Source organism: Vigna unguiculata, chromosome 9, assembly GCF_037176805.1.
Source record: "Vigna unguiculata cultivar grain cowpea cultivar isolate G323 ecotype 2 chromosome 9, ASM3717680v1, whole genome shotgun sequence".
Classification (NCBI taxonomy): Eukaryota; Viridiplantae; Streptophyta; class Magnoliopsida; order Fabales; family Fabaceae; genus Vigna; species Vigna unguiculata.
Window position 1 is genome coordinate 4,471,731 of NC_140800.1, and position 25,173 is coordinate 4,496,903.

The 25,173-nt window shown below is 32.8% G+C and overlaps 2 protein-coding genes and 1 pseudogene across 4 annotated transcripts; 1 reads left to right on the forward strand and 2 right to left on the reverse strand.

Moving 5' to 3' along the window:
- The first annotated feature begins 7,104 nt into the window (after nt 1-7,104).
- LOC114196056 (protein LOL2-like) lies at nt 7,105-18,172 on the forward strand. Of its 3 annotated transcripts, none has more exons than XM_028086554.2 (7): nt 7,105-7,335; nt 7,635-7,748; nt 8,366-8,527; nt 11,951-12,063; nt 16,961-17,026; nt 17,118-17,189; nt 17,802-18,172. In XM_028086554.2, exons 2-7 carry the CDS (start codon nt 7,637-7,639, stop codon nt 17,841-17,843), a joined length of 567 nt encoding a protein of 188 aa, XP_027942355.2. In that variant the 5' UTR covers nt 7,105-7,335; nt 7,635-7,636; the 3' UTR covers nt 17,844-18,172. The 3 variants fall into 3 exon arrangements, with proteins under 3 accessions (XP_027942355.2, XP_085522584.1, XP_027942356.2); XM_028086555.2 differs by having other exon boundaries at nt 7,109-7,335; nt 8,417-8,527; XM_085666458.1 differs by lacking the exon at nt 8,366-8,527 and having other exon boundaries at nt 7,107-7,335.
- On the reverse strand, nt 15,329-16,053 carry LOC146883467 (uncharacterized; annotated as a pseudogene).
- Nucleotides 18,173-18,928: 756 nt separating the features above from the next.
- On the reverse strand, nt 18,929-24,148 carry LOC114162675 (vacuolar protein sorting-associated protein 2 homolog 2-like). Its single transcript, XM_028046629.2, has 11 exons — nt 23,947-24,148; nt 23,564-23,608; nt 21,899-21,933; nt 21,762-21,812; nt 21,270-21,374; nt 21,131-21,202; nt 20,696-20,767; nt 19,637-19,717; nt 19,514-19,549; nt 19,359-19,417; nt 18,929-19,210 (listed from the first exon to the last, which is right to left on the reverse strand). The coding sequence occupies exons 1-11, from the start codon at nt 23,984-23,986 to the stop codon at nt 19,147-19,149; spliced, it is 660 nt and encodes a 219-aa protein (XP_027902430.1). The 5' UTR covers nt 23,987-24,148; the 3' UTR covers nt 18,929-19,146.
- Between the last annotated feature and the right edge of the window lie 1,025 nt (nt 24,149-25,173).

Consider the following 25,173-nt stretch of genomic DNA (forward strand, 5'->3'; position numbering starts at 1 on the left):
GTTTTTCAGTTTGATTAATAATAAACACTTGATGCTTTCACTTCTGTGATACGGATGACTGTTTGTAGTAATATCATTGAGGACTAGTTTTTACTTTGATTGAGTATAAACATTTGATACTTTTACTATGTTTATGTTTAAATAATGTATACATATATGTTTATGTTTAATATTGGAGTTGAAGTAGATATCTACTATTTGTTTAGAATGGATTGGATATTATAATTGGCAGGTCTGTTTCTGAATGTTTGTAATTTGCAGGTATGCTTAATTATGTGTGGTTTTGGCAAACATGCAGAACAGACTCTGCAGTCTGATGAATATTTACCGACGGCATTTTTGAAGGATGTATCCGTCGCTGAAACTCGTACAATTGTTTCCGACGGGTCGACCGTCCGTCGGGAATTATCGACGGATAATTCCGCCGGTATATAAAGTCAGTACCGACGGATAATTCCGTCGGTAATTACCCACGAACGACTTATCCGTCGGTAAACATTACAGACAAGCCTGTTACCGACGGATGATTTGCCGTCGAGATTCCGTCAACAATTATCAGTTACCGACAGAAATGAGTTTTTACCGACGAATGTGGACGTCGGTAAAATACGATTTTTTTGTAGTGTATACCATAATTCTGGTTTTTCTTTTTCAAATTTTCAAAAAAGTATTTTTAGTTTCGCGAAATTAAAAATAGTAGTAATTCATACCCTCAGTCAAACTTAAATGTTTAGATATTAAAATCACATTTTATTAAATTTAGACTATGAAATGAAATGTTTTCTTTTTTTAATTTCAGGAACTAGATGGAGTTTTTTTCAAGTATTATATAGGCTAAAATCATACTTTTTTTTTATTTATCCAAATTTAATTGTTCAAAAAAGTTGCATAAATATTTAATCATTAACGAATTTAATCATATAACTACAAGCTCAAACTTAAAATTTCATTTTTCTTGAACAAATCTCTGTTTAATTCTCCCGCTCATTGCCAACTCTCTCTCCTTAAGAAAAAAAATGGAGAACTCAAATTGTGTATTTATTTGCTTGTTCAATGGCCATGGCCAAGTTGTTGATTAAATTTTTCCCCACAAGAACATACAAAAGAACACAAGATAAGCTCTCTACGTACGACCATCATACAATGCCCGGAGAGCCGTTATATCTGGTGTTTGTAACAGCTTCAGATGTTGTTCTTTCGGCAAGGTTTCGCCCAATTCAATGAGAGAATTAAAAGTTCTCAGGAGTGCCGGATTGGTGCTTGCCACGGGCAATGGTGAAGGTAAAGATTCAGACGGGATGTCTTGAGCTGCTGACAGAAATGTTCTTATCTTCATCATAAGCTCTTCCCTGCAATACTTGAGCACCCCACTCCAAACCTCCCATGCATGTTCCTTTCCCATCATTAAAGAACGCAGATCTTCCGATAAAGATGATAATAACCAAGCTTGAAGTCTTCTATCCTTCTCAGGGTCATCTTGGTTAGGGTTTGTGACAAACCCTAATAATTCTTCATCGATCAGAACCAGAACTACGTGCTTCTTCCAAGATACGAGATTCTCCACCCCTTCTAACTTGACGGGGCACTCATCCTCTAAGCTCCATCTCCGTGGCACCATAGATGGTTGTGATTTCCAAGAAGTGAAATTCTTGGGTTTCGTTTCCGTAGCCCATGCAGCAGAAGCGAGAGAGATGATGAAGGGCGAGGAGATCATTGTAGAGGATAATGAGGCTGATACAGATGGCGTGGAGGAGGGTAAACTCGAAATGGATTCCAAAAACATATTGAATGGTGTTGTGTGTTTGTTTTGAATGAGAGAATGGTTAAGGTGAATTCGTCTACGATCATTTATATAAGCATGACCAGGGTGGAAGGTAATAACGGTTAACGGATTGGAAGGTAATAACGGTTTCATGTTGATTGGTATTGTTTAGAAACTTTGCAAAGTTCATAAGAGTGGTCATTGGATTGACCGGTGAGAGTAAACATGAACCCATACGAGTGCAAAGTGGAAACACTATTCGTGAGGGTTGGAGTTGTTCATTGCCATTGATTCTTGATTGTTCACTACTTAAGTCTTTGTTTGGAGTTGTTTTTGATGATCGAAAGGTTTGTAGCTTGAATTAGATTATTTCACTATCATGTGCACGTTAGAGTTAGCATGTTAGAGAGTTAATTTGGGCAGAGTTGTATCATTGGTTTTCTGTTTTTAGGAATTTTTAGTTAGTTTTTTCTTTTATCTTGCCTAGGAGTACAATAGTTTAAGTGTGGGAATGTTATAAGTCCCTTATATATAGAGTTTTTCTTGGTTATATGTGTTTTTTTTTGGGTAGGTTTAAGTTGTTAATTAAGAGTAATTAGCTTAGAATTAGTTTAGTTAGGGTTTTAGTCTAGTTTTACAAAAGAAGCTTAATCAGGTCCTTTAAGTATATTTTTAGTGTAAGCCCTAGAAGTATACTTAGGATGGTCTAGTGATATGAGGTTTAGGTTAAGATGATAAAATCATGTATAGATTCATAGCATCTTTGTTTAGATAAATAGACTTAGGAGTGGTTATAAGAGTTGACTTTTGCAATGAGAGTTGACTTTCAATGAAACACAAATTAACATGATTCGCGCACCTGGAATCCAAAATACTTGCCACTTTGATGTCAATTTCAGCTTCAATTTCCTCTGCAACGCTCGAAGGAACCAATTCGATTTGAACCCTAAGTTCACCACGTTGCCTCTCACTCGAACACACTCTTCTGATTTGTTCCCAAATCACGTTCCCTTTTAATTTTCAATTTCATTTTTCTAACCACTGTTCCACATCACACACCTGATAATGCCACGTAATCTTTTTTTTCCCACTTAAGTTGTCAACATGGTCAGACGTTAAGTCATTTAACGGAGTCAACTAAAAGGGACCAAATTGATGCAAATAAACTAATTTGGGTACTAAATAGATGCAAAGTTAAAAGCGGGTAACATTTAGACACATTGGAACGAAACTGGGTACGTTGCGAATAATTATACCTAAATTTTTTTCTCTAAGTTGTAATGACTTTAAAAAGTTTTACAATGATTTCTTTTTTCATGTAAAGAAAATCTCTTTAAATAAGAAATATTAACATATTGTTATATCAAATCCTTATTATTAGACTAAAGTAATTAATAGTTTCGGTGTGATGATAAAAAGTCATGATGAATATAGACACTTATCTGAAAATTATCGAAATAAGATCAAAATAATCAACACAAAAAAATATAACATAAAAACTCCACAATCATAGAAAAAATCATAATTGTTATCTAATGACAATAAAAGAATAACACTTTGTATATTTTTTTACAACACATAGACATACATTACTCTCTCATGCCTTTTGACCCCCAAATATACTAACACTCTCCAAAACAAGAATTTAACCGAACTCCACAACACTATACTACAAAAGTATAAATAAATAAAAAAAATCAATACAAGCGTAAAATGTTTTTGACTATGACGTCTAAATATCTTGAATCTTAAGTTCGTTATATAACTACTATCATCCACTGTGAGACTTTCTAATATGTAATATTTCCATTAACCCAACAATGTACAATTCTTTCTGCTTAAGATTTTAAAAGTCCAAATATCATATCTCAATTATATGATCATGGGATTAAGGTTGGGGTGTGGTTAGGTGATAACCCCTTGTGTCTAGACTCTGCAGAATTTAGAAACCAGCACAGGTGCATACTTCCTTTAGATTTTTATATCAAGCATATAATCCGGATAATAGAGTTAAGGATCTTGCATTGTTTGCCTTCACATGCTTTGTGTGCTTACTGAAATGCCTATTTAAAAAATATGCTTGTATACTTGTATGGTGAAAATTATTTTTATCTCTAGCTTACCCTTTCTCTCTGTGTATGTGTTTCTGTGTGATTTTCTTTTTGCGATGATCACCAAATCCTTGGTGTGAGCATCTGTGGAGCTCGCGGTGATCGTATAGTGACGATGGAGATGCTACAATTTAGTTAGGCTCGTTGGATTTTCCTCTATGATGGAGCCTTTTTTAAGTAGTGTTATCTTGTAGTTCCTTGCTCTGCGAGCAAATTTCCAGTTTAATATAATCTGTGTTTAGATTCTGTTCATGGAATTGTGTTATGTCTTTGGGTTTCCATTCTAGTATAATTTGGGATAACTGTAAAAGATTAATTCTAATATACTTTTTGTCGCTGTTCTATTTTATACTATAAACATGCAACGTTCTATTTATTTGAATTATTCTATTAAATTGGGACGTTACACTTTTAGAATTATACAATTTTTTAACACTTAATAGAATAGAATATGATTGCACCAACGTTTTCCCAATATTTTTTTTAAATGAAAAACATGAAAAAAAATTATAAAATTAACTTCTTTTAAGCTAACATTAATTTACAAATAAAAAAAAAAGTGAAAATGTTATATGAAATACATAAGTTTATTTTCTTCTCTTAAAATTACTTATAAAAGAATTTGTTTTTGAAGATTATGAATTACAGAACTATGATGTTCTTAAAGAATTGTTTTAAGTAATTTTAATTACGATTTTTTTAATAGAAAACACTTTTTAAATAAAAATTATCTAAACTAGATCCTTCCCTAAATGTGGTTATTAAAATTGATAATATTGATCATTTTCCTTAGTTAAAGTTAATTAAATGTAATCATCGATTTAAGCTATTTTTAAGTCAACTTTTGTGTGATTGTAGAGACCAAATTGGTGATGTAAATTAGTGTTTGGGACAATTTTTTTTTCTTTTTTTATTTATTTAAAGGTGGTTTTGAGTGTTTTTATTCATACACAATTCTCACCCGTATTTTTTTTTTAAATCTCATAAATGACCATTGATTTTTTTATTAGGGTAAAAAATATATTCACCGAACATTAATCCCCTTACACTTTACTCACGGTTTAGGGAATAAAATATGTTTAGGTATGTATCGAATTTCAAAATTTGGTTAATAACTTACCAGATTTTACCAAATTTTGAAATTTGGTTTAGCCGGTTACCAAATTTCAAAATCTAGTAAAGAAAAGAAATCAAATTTTAAAATTCAAGTTAAGATAGATATCAAATTTCAAAATTTAACTAAAAAAATTATCGGATTTTGAAATCTGAGTAAGAAATAATCGAATTTCAAAATTCGGTTAATTTAATTATTTAATTTCGAAATCCATTTTAGGTAGTTATCGGATTTAAATATATATATATATATATATATATATATATATATATATATATATATATATATCATTACAACAAAAATTGGTATTATCGACGATTAAAATTCGTCGGTAATGATCAAAATTTGTCGTTGAATTAATATTATCAACGAATTATCGACGGTCAAAAATTCGTTAGTAAAATGCTTGTCGGTAAGATTTTATCGATGAAAATCATATTTCGTCGTAATTATTGATGGAAAAATCCGTCGGTAAATCTGTCAGTAATTATCGACAAAAAAATCTGTCGATAATTATCGACGAAAAAATTCGTCGGTAAAATTCGTTGGTAAAATCCGTCGGTAATTATCGACCGAAAAATTCGTCGGTAATTACCGACCAAAAAATCCGTCGATAATTACTAAAATATCCGTTGGTAAATTTGTTGCACTGTTCATCTTCTTCTTCCTCCCTTTTTCATGTTTTTTATTGTTTTTTTTCTTTGTGATCGTCGTCGCCGTCACTGCCACTGTGGCCGTCACTCCCACCGCCGCCGCTCATCGCCGCCGTCGTCGTTGTCTTCTTCTTCTTCTTCTTCTCCTTCTTCTTCTCCTTCTTCTCCTTCTTCTTCTTCTTCTCCACCTTCTTCTTCTTCTTCTTCTTCTCCTTCTCCTTCGTCTTCTCTTTCTCCTTCTTTTTCTTCTTCTTCTCTTGTTTTTTTCTTTTTTTCTCCTTCTTCTCGTCTTCTTATAAGGTGATCACAATTTTCAACACATAGTAGGCAAAAAAAAATGTTCTTTACAAGGCCAATAAGACCTTACTCATGTATGTGTCTCACTTTGTCTTCCTAGGTCTACTAGTATTTTCAGACTCCTCATACTCAATTTAGAAAAAAAAAAGGTGCTCATATAAAGACACATTGACACTCAAGTTAAAAAAGTTACTAAAAAACAATAAATGCATAAAAAAATTAGTGTACAAATCTTTAAATTGTTACCTGTTTATATTACTTTTAGTGAACTTTTTATTTATGTGGATTGATATACCTTTTATGCTTAGACGTTTACTAATGTAACTAGACAATTTGTCCCTTTTCAAAATTTACAATTTGAAAGTTATTTTTGAAAATAAAAAATGAATTACAAATTGTGCATTCCATAATATTTTTTCTTTAAAGAAAATTTCGAATTCCATATCCGAAAGTTAAATGACTTTCAAACTGTACTATCTAAATTCTATTTTTTCAAAGTTACTAAAGAGAAAAAATAAAATTTTATGGGATGCAAGAAGAAATTTATGGAGATACATAAAGAAGTTGTCATGTGAATATTAGCTTAAATATGAATGTGTGATTTGTGGCGCTAATAGTGTCTCAAGTCTTTTGGAATTTTCCAAATGGGTCAAGGTGTGTTATGCTAATCGATATCATATTTGTAAATTCGTGAGGCATTTTATTTCGAAATATTGCTTGACCAAAATGTTATAGCGTTAGTGTATATCACAACATATAAATCTAAAGTTAAAAAACCTTAGTAACTTAAATCATTAAAAAAATAGTCTTTTTAGAAAGAAAATGAATAATAATCCTTTACAATATTATTATTATAATTAATTTACTACCTTGTATCAAAATCACATATTCATTTATCTTTCTTAATTGTTAAGTATAAATGAGGAGAATGTTATTAAACTTGTTTGTTATGATAAAAGATGAAACTTATAAGCACTTCCATTAAATTTTGGGTAAAATTGTATTAATCGGTAACAAATATATTCGTGTTTGTATATGCTTAAATATTTATTAAATGATGGTTGTAATAGAAAGTAAAAAAGAAAAGTAAAAGAAAAAATAATATTATGAAAAATTCATACACATTTATTTGTGAGAGAATAAAGAATGGAGTTGGAAGAGGTGAAAGTTTGCTAGTGCGCGTGGGAAAAGGAAGAAAGGAAGTTATTATAAAAACGAAGCAAAGAAGAATTGAATTTGAAAGCCAAATCAAATATTGGGCGCAGAGGAACCGCGAGGTTTCGTTCTATCGCTTTCGTTTGAGTTCAGACATTCTAAATTCTAATCTCAACGAACATTCATATCGATTCCTCTCCTCAACTTTTTCTCAATCCATCGCTCTATTGCACTACGCCAAAGGTATTTTTATTCTTTCTTCTCTTAAATTCTCGGCTCTCACCGTCATTTCTTTTTTCAATTTTATCATCATTATTATTATTGTTATTTCTTGGGATTTCGGGGTGTGGTATACATGTTTTGAGAACATAGTTTGGATGAATTTCGCGTTTCAATGTGCAATGATTAAAGTTTTGAGGCCAAGGCATATTTCTTGTTACAAGTTTTCTGTTTTGCGGGTTACATGTAGAAACTCTCTATAAAGATTATGCAGCACAACAGAGATGTTGACAAATGCTGATGACGTGTGTGTGAATTTGCAGTTATGAGGAGCCAACTTGTGTGTAATGGCTGTAGGAACATCTTGGTTTACCCTAGAGGAGCATCCGATGTTTGCTGTGCACTGTGTCACACTGTTTCCTCTGTTCTTCCTCCTGGTACGCCTTTTTTTTTTTCGTTTCATTTTATCAAGAACTGAGAAACTTTCTTGCTCCATGGCTTCTATGTGGAGTTAGTTTCACAGCGCACTTGGATTAATTGGTGTTATCAATCTTAGGTGTGTGGAGTAGTGGGTGATTAATTAACTTAGTGGTGCTATTGTTTTGCTTTATATATCTCATGCATGTATACTTTAAAATCGGTGACGAATTGCTGCTGTGCTTGTATTGGATGACGACATGATACAGTATGGCAGCGGTGTTAACAGAACTTGGCTGTGTTACACTCTTTTGTAAGTTCTTTATTTGGATATGAAGGAATCCCTGTCTTGTATATAACATTTTTTCTTAACTTTGACTACGAGTATGCATTTTTAATAAAATTTTAAAAAGATTGAAGATCAATTATAATTCAATGATGATGATAATGACGGAAGATCAATGTAAATATTAGGTATATGTTTTCATTAAGAAAAATAAGTAAAGGAATTGTGTGTGTTGCTATTAATAATATAGGCACATTAATTGAGAGTTACTGTATGTTTGCGTGTAGAAAGAAAAGACAGAAAAACTGAAAAGAAATTATGCATCCAGTTTGATTAAATATTTACTTGTAGTTGAACTTGATTACATCTCGGGGAACATTAGATTTCCTGGTGCCCTTACAGGAATGGAAGTGTCACAAATTTATTGTGGAGGCTGTAGGACATTGCTAATGTACGCACGTGGTGCTACAAGTGTGGGATGTTCCTGCTGTCTCAGTATTAACCTTGTACCCGGTACAATATATTTCTCTATTGCCTGATTTGGGAAGCATATTAGCTCAGTATTCATTTTGCTGTACTTGTTCCAGTTATGAAAGGCGTGATATAACCTTCCTCCGAAAACAATAAGAAAAACAAGTTTTAACCTTAGCTTTTGCTTCACTTAGGTCAAAAATTGATCTGTCCCTTGATCATGAGAGTAACATTCTTATTTATAGAAGGGTAAATCAGTTACAAATATTATAGATATACATAATCAATTAATGCATAATAATCTTAAAGATAATCAACAATATCTTCTTAAATCACAACCAAAAATACCTCATCAACTAACATAAATAATAATTAATGTATCTACAATAATCACGTGCTTTATCTCTGCAATCTTATTTTAACAAGTCGGTCTAAAGACGACATAATACCAATTCTCCTCCTCGTGATGACAATAGACAACTTCCACATTCTTTCTCATATATCAGCAGTATCAGGCCAACCTCACAACATTCTTCTTTGCATATTAGGTTTGTTTTATGACGACATCAATCTTCTTCTCTACACACCTCTATTATGAGATCAATTTCATAACACAATTGCTCTTCCCTTCCACATATACTCACCACTATTCCCCTCGCCAATTCCCCTCTTAAGGGTAACATCGTTGTAAAGCTGACATTGTGGTGAAGAAATGTAGAAGGGTAGCTTCGTCGTAAAGTCGACATAATGGTTAATAAGTGTAGAAGAGTAGTATCGTCAAAAGGCCGACATAGTGGTGAGTAAATTTGGAAGGGAAGAGCAGCTGTGTTATGAAATTGATCTCGTAATAGAGGTGTGTAGAGAGGAAGATTGATGTCGTCATAAAGCCGACCTGACATGCAAAGAAGAGTGCCGTGAGGTTGGCCTGATACTGCTGATATATGAGAAAGAAGGTGGAAGCTGTCTATTGTCATCACGAGGAGGAGAATTGGTATTATGTCGTCTTTAGACCGACTTGTTAAAATAAGATTGCAGTTGTAGATACATTAGTTATTATTTATGTTAGTTGATGAGATATTTTGGTTGTGATTTAGGAAGATATTGGTGATTATCTTTAAGATTATTATGCATATATAATATTTGTAACTGATTTACCTTCTATAAATAAGAATGTTACTTCCATGGTTAAGGGACAAATCAATTTTTGACCTAAGTGAAGCAAAAGCTAAGGTTAAAACTTGTTTTTCTTATTGTTTTCGGAGGAAGGATATATCACACCTTTCATAACCGGAACAATACTAAATGTTGATTTGCTAGATAAACTATTATGTTTTGTGGCTTTTTTTTATCATTGAATATGCTTAATTTATTGGTGATCCCAAATCCTGGTATTGGGTTCAACAGGTAAGCACTGGGAAATCCTTTTCGCCTTTTCATTATACCTATGCTGTTTTATGTTCCTCCTGGCCATGTGTTAATGTATTTGTGATAACTCAAAAATGCAAACCAACATTTTTGCACTTCATATTCAAACAATTATTTAGCGACTACTGTCAACTATTATCAACTTTACTAAAAAAATAGGCAGTTTGGTAAAGGATCATGATGGACTTTTATATCTCTAAACACTCGTTCATGCGGGAAAAGAACCCTTTGGGCATTAAGTGCGGACAATGTACAAGCCCATTCTCAACCTTGTGCTGAAATTCAGTTTTATTTAGAAGAATGCTAGTGACAATGATTGACCCTTTACTTTTTCATAATTAAACCCTTGACTGTGATACATGCCAGCTACCAACTCTCCTGATAAATTCAAAAGTAAACACAAAATCCATCAAACCAGTTATCTAGGTACAAGGAAAATGAACAAACTTAAATACTAACCTTGTAGCTTTCTATAACTTTCTTTTTGTTAGAGATCCCACATTGATAGAGGTATGACCAAAGTATAGTTTATAACTAGGTACAAACCTTATCATACAAGTCGGTTGTATAGAGTTGAGTTAGACTTAAATCTATTATTTAATGTGGCAACAAAGCATATTTTCTCTTAGATATAACCAAACCATCCTTGGATTGCAACTTCTATAAATTGGGGTCTAGCAAAATAATTAGATGACAAAGAAACATTAGTTTATGCGAGCTTTGATATAAAGTTCATGCTATCAGCCATAAGTTAAACTGCATAAATTGAAATCAACAGGACTACCATGCACCTTTACAGTCTTCTTAGAGTAATATTTCAACCAATTTAAATTAGTTAGCCAGATCAGCATGATGCATGGAATTTTTTGTTGCATGCAGAGCATGAAAACCAAGAAGACCATTAGCAACTCTAATATTTGTCATGAACAAACTACCCCTATAGCATAGTAGTCAATCCCAAAATAATGACTTTAGTGACTGCCCCCCATCCAAATGCTATTGTGGGAAGCATAATGACTTCAATTTTGAACCCTAAAGAATTTTTTTTTCCACAAGTGTATATTCAGGAAAAAAAAAAGGAAGAGAAATGCAAGTACCTAAAATTAAAAGTATATTCATATTATGATTAAAACTAGAGTTTGATAACCAAATACATCAATTGTAGCAAAATAAAAGTTTAAGCCTGTAAGGCTTAGGACAAACAAATCTTCAAAATCAAAATGCTGCTAATTATCAAAAATCTGTCTCCAAGGTTTATGAATATGAACTTTGTGATCCATGGTTCATATTCAGGTGCAATGCAACAAATTTTAGCATTTCCATCCACATAATTAGGTTGGGATCATGTAACTAAATCCTCCTTGGACTTCTTTTCCTTGGAATGCATTTTGGATAGCTTTCTTGGCTTTGTCTATAGCTTCATATATGGAGCTATTGGTGGTCTCTCTCATCATCAACAAACCTAACCTTTACTTGTCATAAAAAAGAGCCATACAAGATAAATCATTAATAACACCAAGTTAGTTCACAGCCTGAAAACTGCAAAACCAATAGTGACATCTAGATTCATTTGATATAAATATAGCTCGAAACTTGGAATAATATTTATTTGATTCTGTATTTTATCCTTGATGGCAGTTTGTATTGGTGAATGCTGCGGCATAATTGTTAGGGAATCCCTTTAATGGCCCTAGCCCATCTTAGTTGCATTCTCTTTGAATGAAACCTTAAGGGGGGTGGTGTTTAGTCACACATTAACTAGTAAATAGAGCTTGTAAAACTTGAACAATCGTCATTTTATAAGTCAGTTTTATAGAGTTGAGGTTGATCCTAAGTCCTAATTTTGAGAATAATTCCCCGACCTATGTAATAAGGTTTTTATATGCACAATATTAACTTCACAAACTACAAGATATTGGATGTCTGATGTGGCATTTAGTAAGTTCTCTTGTTTTAATATAACCTTGATGCTTACTAGTGAATTATTTGCTTAAATTGTTTACTGATTTATTGTTGATGGTCTGTGTCTTCTTCAAAAAGAGTCTAATCAAGTCAGCCATATCAATTGCCGGAACTGCCGGACCATACTCATGTATCCTTATGGAGCTCCCTCAGTCAAATGTGCAATATGTCACTATATTACTAGTGTCGGTGTAAGTATATTGATAGAATGGTAATACCATGTAATTTTCAATTTTCACAAATGCTTCGGAACTCTTGAAATAAAATTGACGAGTTGTGTCATTTGGGTTTCACTTTACTTGTAAATTTAGATGGCTTTCTGTTATTTCATTCATAATCCTTTCTGTGATTAATTTGTAGCCAGAAATTTTTGGTGGATTGTATTTGTGAAATAGCAATATAGTAATTATTCGACTACATTTGTTGATAGGAGATGTAGTAGTTACTCATTTTTTCGTATACTGCCAGAAGGCAAAGGAGATTGTATATCTTGGATTTGGATGCTCTTAGTAAAGGGTGCACCTAAGAGAGTAAATGTGGATAGTGTTCACTCACGAGAAAAATAAGAGTGGCTTGTAACAAATCAATTGCTCATCTATTTTATTTTGTTAACAAAGCTGTTGTTTTTTTCAATCGATAGGCTTGCTACTTTACTAAATGGTTAATTTGATTGAACACTGACATTTAGAACATTTTGGCTTGACACTTACATCTTTAAGTTAATAATTCTAGTTGCTGTTTTGTTATATAGAGGTTTTCAGGCTTTGTTTGTATGAGTACCTATTTACCATCTTTCAAGTCTTCTCTCTTTGTTCTTCTGTTTGCATGACAATAGTTATTTTACATTATCCTTTAAGTATCATAAACAAGGTATCTTTGTTGTGCGCCCCTTTACCTCTTGGAGTTTGAAGAGGCAAGAAAAAAAAACAAGAAAAAGAGCAGAAGTAATTTTGATTTTCTTTTCCATTGTTTAAATGTTTAAAACTAAAGTGAAGGGAAAGATAGCCTGAAATAGTGATATTCCTCACATCTGTGGAGCTAAAGTTAGATTTGGAGATTTAATTCTTGACTTTGCATCATTTTTTTTTTTTTTTTTTACTTTTTCATTTGGAAAACTGCTCAAGATCCCCCCTGGAACACCTTGGTGAACTAGCTAACATGCAGCAGCTTTCCAATTGAAGAAATATAGTTAAAGCTGGCTACTTTGTAATGGGATTAAACTTCAAGAAGTGTCTGCGTTTTGTTCCCTGAAAGGGAAAGGGGAAAAAGGAAGAGAGCTGACAGCTTTTACTTCTTTTCCCTTCTTTTTACTCTTATTTCTCTCAATCGTGATACTATCTGAATTTGGTGCTTTAAAGATGTTTTGGATCTTGAACAATGGAGCATTTGGATATTTTGAAAGGTGATAGGAACCAACTGGTATAGAAAGATGAACTGAACTTTATTCAATGAAAGTCACACTTAGTTACAAATTACACCACAGCAGAGTGAAATTAAATCTGTACAAAGGTCCCTTCCAAGATTTGTTGAGAGCTGGGGTCTCTCCTTGCCTAACCATTTTCTATCTTCCCCACTCTTCCTCTCCCTTCCTTTTTTCCCTTGCCCTCTTTTGTTTTTTCTCCTCTGACCAATAACTGCCTAGAGGCAGTTATGCTTGCCCCCGAAAATAACTGCTAGAACAATTCAGTCCTAAATCAAGACCTAATTTCTAGTTCTCCTCTTATAATATTTACTTATAAGAGGCCTAACAATACTCCCTCCCAAAAGAGTCACCTTGTCCTCAAGGTGAAAAGGAGGAAATTGTTTCCTTATGGTTTTGATTGGTTCCCAGGTGGCTTCAAACTCTGGTTGTCAATTTACTGAATAAGCACTTCAGCAGTCCCGTGCGTTGAGTTATGCACTGCTTTTACAACAGCTGGTGTTACTTGTAACTCCAACTCTTCCAATAACATAGGTGGTAGAGGTTGGGGATTGGCTAGGACAGAGGACCATCTTTAGTACAGAAACATGGAATACAAGGTGAGTCTTCTCTCAGGTGGACGGGCTAATTGAAAAGCAACTGGGCTAATCTGTTTTGTGATCTGATATGGACCTTTAAGATGTGGACCTAAATTTTCATTTATTTTCCTAGCCAAGGGTTGTAATTTATAGGGTTGTAACTTGAGACACACCAAATCTCCCACAGCCAATGACAACGAGTGCCTGGAGTGGTCAGCATACTTCTTCATCTGATCCCTATCATGGGTCATCATGTTCACCTCTTCCACAACAAATGGAACCGTGGCATCCTTTGAAGATGGGGTGTGTCCCGACCATATAATGCCTTGATAGGGGTCTTTTGAGGAAGAAATTTTCGTGAGAAGTTGCAACAATCTATTATTTGGTCTCAATCAATTAGTAGTATGTGCACGGATCCTGGGTCTGAAGTGGAAAACTAATAAGAGGATGATCTTTGATTCTGGTATTATGTCTCTCTCGGAAGAAGTGTACTCATCACATTCAAGGATGAATGTACTTGAAGAAGGAGGAATGATATGATCTTGAGGGGTCTTTTGAGTTTTCTTTTGTAATTTTTATCTTTTAATTAAATATAGGAAATAAAGATTCATATAATAGAAACTAAATATAATATTAGTGGGTATTAAAGAGTACTTATTGAGAATTAATGTGAAGTTTAGAGGGTCTTGCCTAATTCATCTTATAAAAGGTTGCACTTTGTAATATAATTATATATGAATTTGACAGAAAATTGAGTTTTCTCTTTGTGAGAACTTTTTGAAGTTTTGAGTTATAAGAACTCAATTTTAATCTTATCATGGTAATTGTTACGATCAATCTCATTACTTATCATTCACTTTCTCATCTTTTTTGAATGTGGCATTATTATCCATCCTCAAACTAAATACTAGAAGAGTCCCCTCCTGGTTTTTCATCACCTTGCATCTCCAACTTCAATTTAGGACACCCCACACAATCTAGTTTTCTACCCTCTCCCACCTCCACTAAATAAAGGGAGGTTGCATACATTTCCACTTCTTATTGTAGCACAAACATGGCCAAAGAGAAATTATGAGGGGCTTCATAGTCAATGAGGACCATAAGATGCTCTGTCTCAATCTTCCCTCATAATTTAAGTGTTTTCTTTGACATAAAGGCAACAATGCTACACATAGATAATTGGAGAACTCTTAGCTCTGCATCTCCCTCTACCACTATATTTTCTTCCTCTGTATATTCTTCTTCTTCTCCTTCTGCCAACACTAAAGTATGTAATTGTTTGTTTGCAACATACATGGCTTGGCCAAATTTTTCATCACATCTAAAATACAACCCCTTCCTAGACCTCTCTTGTAACTCTTCATGTGTCAACCTTTTAAAGCTTCTTACTCTGAAAGGATTGGAAGGTTTCACCACACTCCCCTTTGTCGTTGAACTTCCAATTCCAGATACATTTGATTATTGCTTCACTCTCCGTTCCCATGTTACTCTGCGGTTATTGTTGTATGTCCGCATTGTCCTGCTCATAGTCCCTGTTGAATTTTCCCCTATTGGTTCTTCTCATCCACCCTTCGTGCATAATCCATTAAATCTGCCAAACTTTATGCAGGATAGAACTTCAATTCTGCTTTAATTAATTCCTTGAGCCCATTCAAAAAGATGCCTCTTAGGTACGCTGGTTCAACACTTTACAACGGACCAGTATGGAGTTCAAACTTCTCTCTATATTCTTCAACTGGACCTGTTTGATTGAGACCCAATAACAATTCAAAAGGATTTTCAGCCATGGTTAGTTGAAAATGCCCGATAAGCGTTGCACAAAAGTCCTCCCATGTTGTTTGATGTGCAGAAAACTCCCACCATTGATACCAAGTCAGTGCTTTTCGTTCCATTGCTACCATCACTGCCTGTAATTTTTCCTCTCGTGACATCCCCTTTAAATCAAAGTATCTCTCCACTCTAGTTGTCCACCCATATGCATCCTCTTCATAAAAAAGAAGTATCTCTAACTTCCTCCAACTATCGACCTTGTATCATCCACCATTATGGTTCCCTTGTGTGCCGCCCTGATGAAATGTTTGACTGCCATCACTGTTCTCATCCTCCTGTCTCGTAGGAATTTCTCAGATAGAAGCCTGTACTTTGTTTAACTATTTAATGGTTTGTGCTATTGTTTCCCGCATCTCCAACAAGCCTTCCAAACCCCTCTCCAATGCTTCCAACCTTGCTTCCATGCTGCATGTTGGCACCATTAATTGGTCTCCAAGAACGTAAAGCTTTAATACCATTTGATAGGAAGCAACTGGTATAGAAAGATGAACTGAACTTTATTCAATGAAAGTAACAGTTACAAATTACACCAGAACAGAGTGAAATTAAATAGTCCCTTCCAAGATTTGTTGAGAGTTTGGTCTCTCCCTGCATAACCATTTTCCATCTTCCCATCTTTTCCTCTCTCCCTTCCTTTTTTCCCTTATCATTTTTCTTTCCTCCCCTGACCAATAACTGCCTAGAGGCAGTTATGCTTGCCCCTGAAAAGAACTGCTACAGCTGAATAAAACACTGCTACTGCTTAATAACTGCTGGAACAATTCAGTCCTAATTCAGGACCTAATTTCTAGTTCTCCTCTTATAATATTTACTTATAAGAGGCCTAACAAAAGGAATGATGCATGAGTTTTTGTTACTTTTCCAGTTATTAGAATTATCTTCACTCAATGTGTAAACTGGATATTTTATTTAGTAAGAAAAAATGGATAGAATAGGAAAAGAATTGAAATCATTTGGCTCATATTGAGCTACTTAAACTTTATGATCTGTACCCTTTTAATAGAAAAAGCTTCCATATATTAGTAAGTTTGAAGATAAAGGCTTCTGCTATAGGTTATTTTCATGAATGTTATCAGAGATTGAAATCATTCCAACTGAGAAAAGTTGCTACAGTCCACTTTTATGCGTTGTACAATGGACATAACTCCTTACCATGACGTGAAAATATTTTGTAGTTATGATGCAAGTCTTTTGTATTTTATGTAAATTTCTGTGCTGTGTTTTTCTATTATTTAGTGTATTTTGTTTCTGCTTCTGTAGATTACCAATGGAAGGCTTCCAGTTCCTGTACAGAGACCAAATGGAACAGTATCTTCTACTTCATCAGTATGCTTTTCTCTTTTTCTTTTTGCGATTCGGTTATTCATATTGATGCGTTCTTATTATGATATCTAATATATGATTCTATTACCTGCAGTCAATGCCTCATTCTCGGAGCCAAACTGTCGTAGTAGAAAATCCTATGTCTATTGATTCGAGTGGGAAATTGGTAAGTACTATTGCTTTTCTTTTTTGCTTGGTTTTGGATACATATTTGACTAAAGTATGTTTTTAATCGACGAGAATAATTCTTGTTATTTTAATCCTTACCTACATTTTAGTTCATTATTAATTCTTATACGCTATACCCTATTTTTTTAAAACCCTCACTGGTGAATGAAAACAGTTTCTTTTAATATTTTTCAAGGATTAAAAATAAATAAATTTAAAATTGACCACTTAAAAAATTGGGTTTAGGGCTATGGGCATGTTTAGATGAACTACTTTATCATAAGTTCTTATAGGGAAGAAAAATAAGAAGAAGATAAAAATAATTTAATTTCTCCATTAGTTAAAATTAGTTTATGTGTAAGTTAAACATTAATTAGATACGCCATGCGGGAGAGTTTTTAAAAATTAGTCCATGTACAAGTTAAATTTAGTTTATAGAAAAGTTAATCTCAATCTTTCTTATTTCTTCTCTAGGAGTTTGTGAAGAAGCTCGTCGAGAGACCTTAAAATTATACTTAAGCCTATATAATTCGTTTACTTCATTTCAGTATCTTTTCTGTAATTTTTGACCAAAGCAAGATTTAAAACTTACAAGAATTTGATGTCACAGGTGAGCAATGTTGTCGTGGGCGTTACAACAGATAAAAAATGAGAATTCTCATATAATTATGTTATATAAGTGTAAAGGAACATTATTTTACTCATCATCAGCTGCTGGAGCTTGAAGATATAGTTCGTGAATCTGAAATGGCTGCAATAGAAGTAATACATTTTATCCTCTATTTTATGTTTATGCATACAAGGAGAAGAATTTTGTCTTTGAATTAGAATTAGCATATTCAGTAAGTTTGCTAATAATAATTTTATTATGCAAGAATATGTGTGTATAGACTTCTCCATTGTGTGTCAAATGAAAGATACCAAAGTCTATCTATGTATAATATAATATACTCTCACATCTTTCTAACACTGTTTCAACAATTACTTGATGTCTCAGTTTTTTTCTTTTTCTTTTTCATTTGAGTGCCAGCGTTATATGCACTGAAATATTGAAACCACCATTGGAGAAGGAGAAAAAAGATCAACCAACCGCACACACATGTAAGAGAGGGGCAAAATGGGTCGTTTTCAAAAATTCATAGGAAAATTGAGTTATTGTGATTTGCGTCCAAATAATTCTACTATCTAGACTCAAAGGACAAATGAATTTTGTGCGTTCTATTCTCCTTCTGCAACTGAACTAGGAACCCTAATCACAAGGTCGATGACAGCTAAATCCGATCTCAAATTACCACTCACTCTCTGGTTGAATTTCAATACACATTGTGATCTTCAGCTCTCCCAATAGAAAGAAAAATAAAGAAAATACAAATGGATAAAATTAACCGTTTTGAGTTAGAGGAAATAGAGAAAAAGAAAGAAATTTTTTGTTGTAATATTATTTTATTTATTTATTATATTACAAAATATTTAAAACTAAAAAACTCGACGTAATCAACGTACTGGATTATGTACTATTTTTAAATAAGAATTAGAGTAGAAAAAGGTGCCATAATCGATTATATAGTAATTTTTTAACATGAATTACAGTAGGAAAAAACATCATAAATTAGCCAACTTTTACTGCATTCATCTTCATTGTTGCACGGAAACCGCTTGCATTGGCTTCTGTGCTGTCTCTTTTCAAAAAATAAAAAATAAACTACAGAAAAAAAATATTAATAAAATACCCACATATAGATTTACAAATCCCAAATTTTAATAAAATATCCCATTCATTGTTGCAGCAGTCTCAAATATCCCAGTCTACATTTACCAGTTATTCATGTCCAAACACAACCGCATAAATTATGTAATTATGAGGTGCCAATAATACAATCTCTGCATTGCTATATTATATATAACGATTTGTACATTAAGAAACACATAGGTGAGCATCTGTAGCAGCCAGATCTTTATATTCTTCGAAGAGATGCCAATCTCTTTTCAAGTTCTTCAACATCTTGGGATTCTTCTGATCTGCATCCAAAAACAAATTTCTCCCTTAAAATACCACAGTCAACACAATAAAAAAGTGTTTCAGCATCATTTTCAGGATATTCTAAAACAAAAACAGCATTTTCAGCATTTCTTGAAACAATTCGACCTAGAAAAGGTTGAAATGTACCTTGGAGCAACATTTTCAGTATTCCTTGAAGCAATTCGTCCTTTAGGAGCAGAAGATAACTAGCATCATAAAATATCAACATCAGGCTCAACATTCAAAAAACTAATTGAATGAAATAATTAGTGCAATGGATATATGCTGTGTCCAAAACCAACCTGGGATGCAATATCCACACCAATCTCATCAAGAACCTGTCATGAATAAAATGGAAATTTAGAAAAAGGGAATACTTATAATAGCAGGCTGAATAATTAAGTAGGTTGGTTATTCATATTCACCTGGTTAGTGAGCTCTTCGGTTTCTTCCTCGGCTTCATCTTTGTCTAAAGTTTCATCAATAGATTCTGACATCATCTCAATCTACAAACACATTATAAACTTATGAAGCAAACGAAAATATCTTCAAATTGGTGGACTTGACCTTGAGTATCACTATCAGGCACAGGCATCACAGCTGTTTGCCATAGATGCCTTTTGTTTTGCAAAGTTAATAAGGAAAACAAGTGCACTCTAAAAATAATCATTTCCAGCTAATTGGAAACTTGAACAGGGTAATAACAATCTACTTAAAAAATGAAAACACTAGTGTTTTTCAAGAGCAACATCCCTAGAAAACAACACCCTCTTAGCAGTTTACTGCAACACAAAAACTACCGAGACACGAAGCAAATATTTTTCATGGATACTTTCTTTTTGGTTGCTTCTACTTAATGCTTGAGTACAACCTGGCTACTCCCTAGACTTTTAAAAGCCTTTTTGTTATTACAACTTCAGTTCTGCCTTCTATGTTTTCTTGCGCTGTTTCTAGTACATCCTGAACAGATTTCCGTCTTAATGGCTGCCACACATTAAATTACATCCATAGTCCTCATTTGGTACTTTTTTCTTCATTCAACTGTTATTTTATTGTTTATTCCTTCAATCAATCTTCCAATTAAAATATATTGTTATTAGATATTTGATAATGAAAATGACTTTTTATCTATTAACCACCATGCTTTTGATGGACCAAGCAATAATGACACAATTGAAAAAACACTGAACTGAGAATTTAAATTAAAAGTAATTTATGCTGAAATGAAAAACAAATAACTTCTTTCAATTTTTAGTGTGCAAAACCCTCTTTCATGGACTGAAAGAGTTGCTATAAATGCCAACCAACAGACACCAGTGATCCTTCTAACAACGTCTCACAATATTGATATTTTGTTAAGAGAACTGGGTTAAATGCTACCTAATGAAGACCATACTGGATCAGTCTAAAATAAAAGGCTACCACTAATGCATAAAAAACTTGCATGAGAACACATCAGAAATCTAGTCAAAAGGGTAAATTACCGTCATGTCCAATTGGGCTGATTGCTTTTGGAATTCTCTAATCACTTTCACCTGTTTTGCCGGTGCCATTTGCTGAGAAGAAAAGATAATGCATCATTTTTAGTTATGTCTGGAAAAAATCCATCAATTTCACAACAGAATCTCAAATATATGAACTTTTGATTCAGTGAAAAAAGAAAATTGCAGGAAAAGGTAATTTAAGCTTTCAGTCAACATATTCAATGGAAGCTAAGTAGATTATAAAAACAGGATCTTATTATGCTCAGTTCACTTTCTTGGCAATGGCATACTCAAGTTCAAGACTTTTTGGCCATTTACTATATTCAGATTGTTTTAGTGCCAAGGAAAGGAAGCTTGAATAACATAAACAATAAATAAAAGAAATGCATTCCATAATTTGAGTGATATGATACAGAATAAGTTTGGGTAACATACCTTATTCATTGCCACCATTGCTTTAGTTGCACCTTTCATTCCTGTGGAGATTGAAGTGCTTGCATATAATGCCTGCAAAAGAAATTTGGAAATTGTGAAAAACTAAAAGTCCTGCTATTGTTAAAATCAAACTGCATACCTGTGTGTGAGTTGCTACACCCCTGATCTGCGCACGACTTCCCTGCAAATTGGTAATCTGTTGACGTAACCTAACAAGTTGACGAGCTAAGATTCTGGTGGCAGCCTGTAACCCAACACTTCTTTATTCAGTATTTCTTTGTAACTATTATCATGAGTGTCAATGAAACAGGTTCATATACACAAAAGACCGACATATAACATTATCTTGGAAATAGGCAAATGACTTTACTACTGAAGCTCAAATTAACATATAAATTACTCTGTTGAATAAAATGAACTAATACACTATCATTCCCCGGAGACTAATGGTGGAGAATACACTCGTGAACTGGAAATCCAAAGTGAGTTGAAAACACAGATATACAACAGATCAAAGATTGTTATCAATATCATATTGTCTATAATCTGTGGACCACATAAACACAAAACAAGTATGGTTTTGTGGCTCATTAACAATTGTGGAGGAGAGGCATTTAAATGAGAAACGTACTTCATTTCCTGTTTTTGCTTCTCTCTTAATTTCTGCCACCAATTTTTTTTCCTGCAATTGACAAGGTAGTGAAGCACTAAAAAGAAATATGAAACAGAAAGAAAATCACTAAGAATGTCTCTGTTGTCATTATGTACCTCCATCTGAAGTGATGTTATCTCTCTTTCAATTCCTACAAGGTTAAATGAAACAAAAAGAAAACAAACATAAGAGTCGCCTTATGGAAATATGAACTAAGTTTGAACCATTGATATTTTGTAATACCTTTAAGTTCCAACTAATATTTTTAAATGTACAGCCATATATGATATGACCATCAGTGACACTCGACCTATGTTGATGCCAATGTTTGAAAGAAATCCTTTAAGAAGAAATACATATGTAATTTGAGTATTATTTTGGTGTCCATATTTTGTCTTGATCCTACCCATCGAGCACTTCACTAGGTTATGGTTATTTTTCCTTAATTTTTAAACATATTATGAAATCAACCATTAATAACATTGGAGATCCCATATTGACTAAAAATATTGCTAAATGATAACATATATGTGGGGTATATTGTGTCACTGGTTATTGAGTCTTCTCTATTTGTTCCACACTTGAGATGTCAAGTTCTCGGTGTGCGTGAGGGAGTGTATTAGAAATCTCATAACGACTAATGAGACAACTAAATTGTAGTATATAGGTGAGTGAAAAGTTCACTTTATAAGTCAATTTTGTGAGATTAAGTTAGATTTAAAGTCCGCTTTCTAAGAATGAGGATCATATACATCAAACACAAACCTCCTAACAAGATTAAACTATACATGCAGGAAATTATAAAATTCGTAGCATGGGCACACAAAATAAGAAAACAAAAATGATTGGTCAAATTCAAGGTATTCGCTTTGAAGGAAAACCATTAGGGAAATATAGATTACATGAAACCATTAAGGTAAAGACTGAACTACTTAGGACAAAACTAAAAATTAGGAGCAAGGACAAAAATAAAGTTGAGAAACAAAAATGTTGTTGAAAGTTGAGGTAACTTGACTTATGTATATCAGCCTGAATATTTTCTACTAAAAATTGACTAGGGCTAATCAAATGGAACTACTACCAATTGGTCTATTGGTAGGCAAGGGAACCGACTGAAAACAAATATAATCTTAGAGATTTAAGATTATGACTTCCACAAAAATCAGTAGTATTTCTGTTTGATTCATATAAACAATCATGGTGGTTGGGAAGCAAAAGGAAGACAGTAATTAACAACTTCTTTTCACAAATATTAAAGAAAATAATATTTAAAGAGATCAACCAAAAATAGTTTGCACGGGAAATTTTAGTTGTACACTGCCCATAAAATTGTTTGCTACATTCTCCTATAACTATATGATTTAACTATTAGCTTCGGCCATCTCAACTATTTATCACGTGAAATATGCCGCCTCACACGATATACATTATATTCAAAAAGGAAATTCACTTGCATTAGCACACATTATTCTTGTAATCCATAAATTATCATTGCACATGCTCTGGGTCTCGTAGCTGAATTCATAAATTGATTTTATTCTTGTAATTTCGCTAATCCTATGAGGTTCTAAGTTTATTCAATTTGATGAAAGCAAGAGTTAGGGAGAGATTACACACAGAAGTAAGACCCAGATGTGATGAAATACCATTCTACACAAGCAAGCTAATTATTTGCTATTTGGGGAAAATACATTTCTCAATGAAAAAAAAATCCCCATTACACCATACAAGCAGATAGTAAATGCTACAACTTCTGAATCATCAACCATTCAAGTAATTACCTCTGGTTGCAACAGCCATTTCCCTCTTACTTGACCGCAGAGCTTCTGTCATTAAAATCAAAACAGACGCAAATGAGTGGCACTACCCAGACACAATAAGAAGTTCAACACTCCAACTTCCTTTCCAACTTTCATCAAATTCAAACAATACCACAAAATGTGGACAAAAAAAAAACAATTCTACAAAATTAGCAGCACAAAACCCAAAATGTTTTTAAAATTCTAAAGACCCGGGTGTGTCTTCTCAACGAAAACCAGATCCAATTCTAAGAGGAAAGAAAAGTTCGAATTCTGGACGCAAATCATAAGCTTTACGGAAAAAGGGAAATAAAACAATGTGGAAAATTTTGAAAGAGAAAAGGAGAAAGAAAAAATGGGTGCACCTTTGGGTGAGGTTTTCTTCTTGAAGATGTTGATGTTCATGTTGGCGTTGATCTTGGAGATGAGAAAACCCAAATTGAAGAGGAAGCAGAGCAGAAGTAGAAACAGTGCAGTGTGTGAAGTGATTGTAGATTGTAGAGAAGAGAAAGAAAAGAAAGTGAGGAGAAGAAAGGAGAAAAGATTCCTCCAGGAGCGTACCACGTGTCAACTATCCAACGGTTCTCCTCTAAGTAGCCGTTACAGCTTTGGTTGAGTCAAGTACAAATGGCGAGTTTTTTACTACATTTTTTAGTCCGTTACCATATGTTATTGAATTATGATACTTGTTCGATTTAATTATTATTTTTTAGGGTGCTCAGCTTATTAATTATTATTATTATAGTTATTATTATTATTATTAGAGTTATCAATAATATAATTATTTTATATTGGAGAACTACAGTAGTTTATTATACGGTAATCTTGTTAAATTTTATAATAACTATTTTAAAATTAATTTTGTGATGATTTTAAATTAATTGTTAATATAAATAATTTATGCTGACAAATAATGGAAATCAGAATATTTTATAAGAAATTATACATTTATTACATGATCACTATTTATAAATAAGTACATATTTATTTATTTATTTATTTCTGTCAGGTGAATTTGATTAATTTTATCATTTTCTCAATTTAGAATTAACGTTATTAATAATTTGAATACAATGACAATTAAAAAGATTAAAAGTAATACTCACTTGAAGACCCAACCATATGCAATGTTTTTCTAAAATTTATTTTTCTTTAAAGGACTTGCAAAATAAACGTAATTCCTCTTTATTTACAGAAGATAGTGTTTGATTACCGAGTGTGAGAATTAGGTCTAAAGAAAGAAATTAAGGTCCTTCAGAAAATAAATTTATTATACACAACAAATTAAAGAAAAAAAAAGTAAAATAAATTTATTATATTATTATAAATAATATGCAAATGTTCGATTTATAAAAAAAAACACTTTTCATAATTAATTTTAATTTCTATGTATTATTAATAGACGTTTGTATAATTTATATAAATTTAAATAATATGTTTAATTAAATACTTTTAAAATAGTAAATAAAAACTTTTAAAATAGTAAATAAAGGATTTGATTAAGGTAAAATTAATTATGTAATATATTTATTGGATATATGAAATCCACAAATTAGAATGCTAATATCAATAAATAATGCCTAAAAGTATTA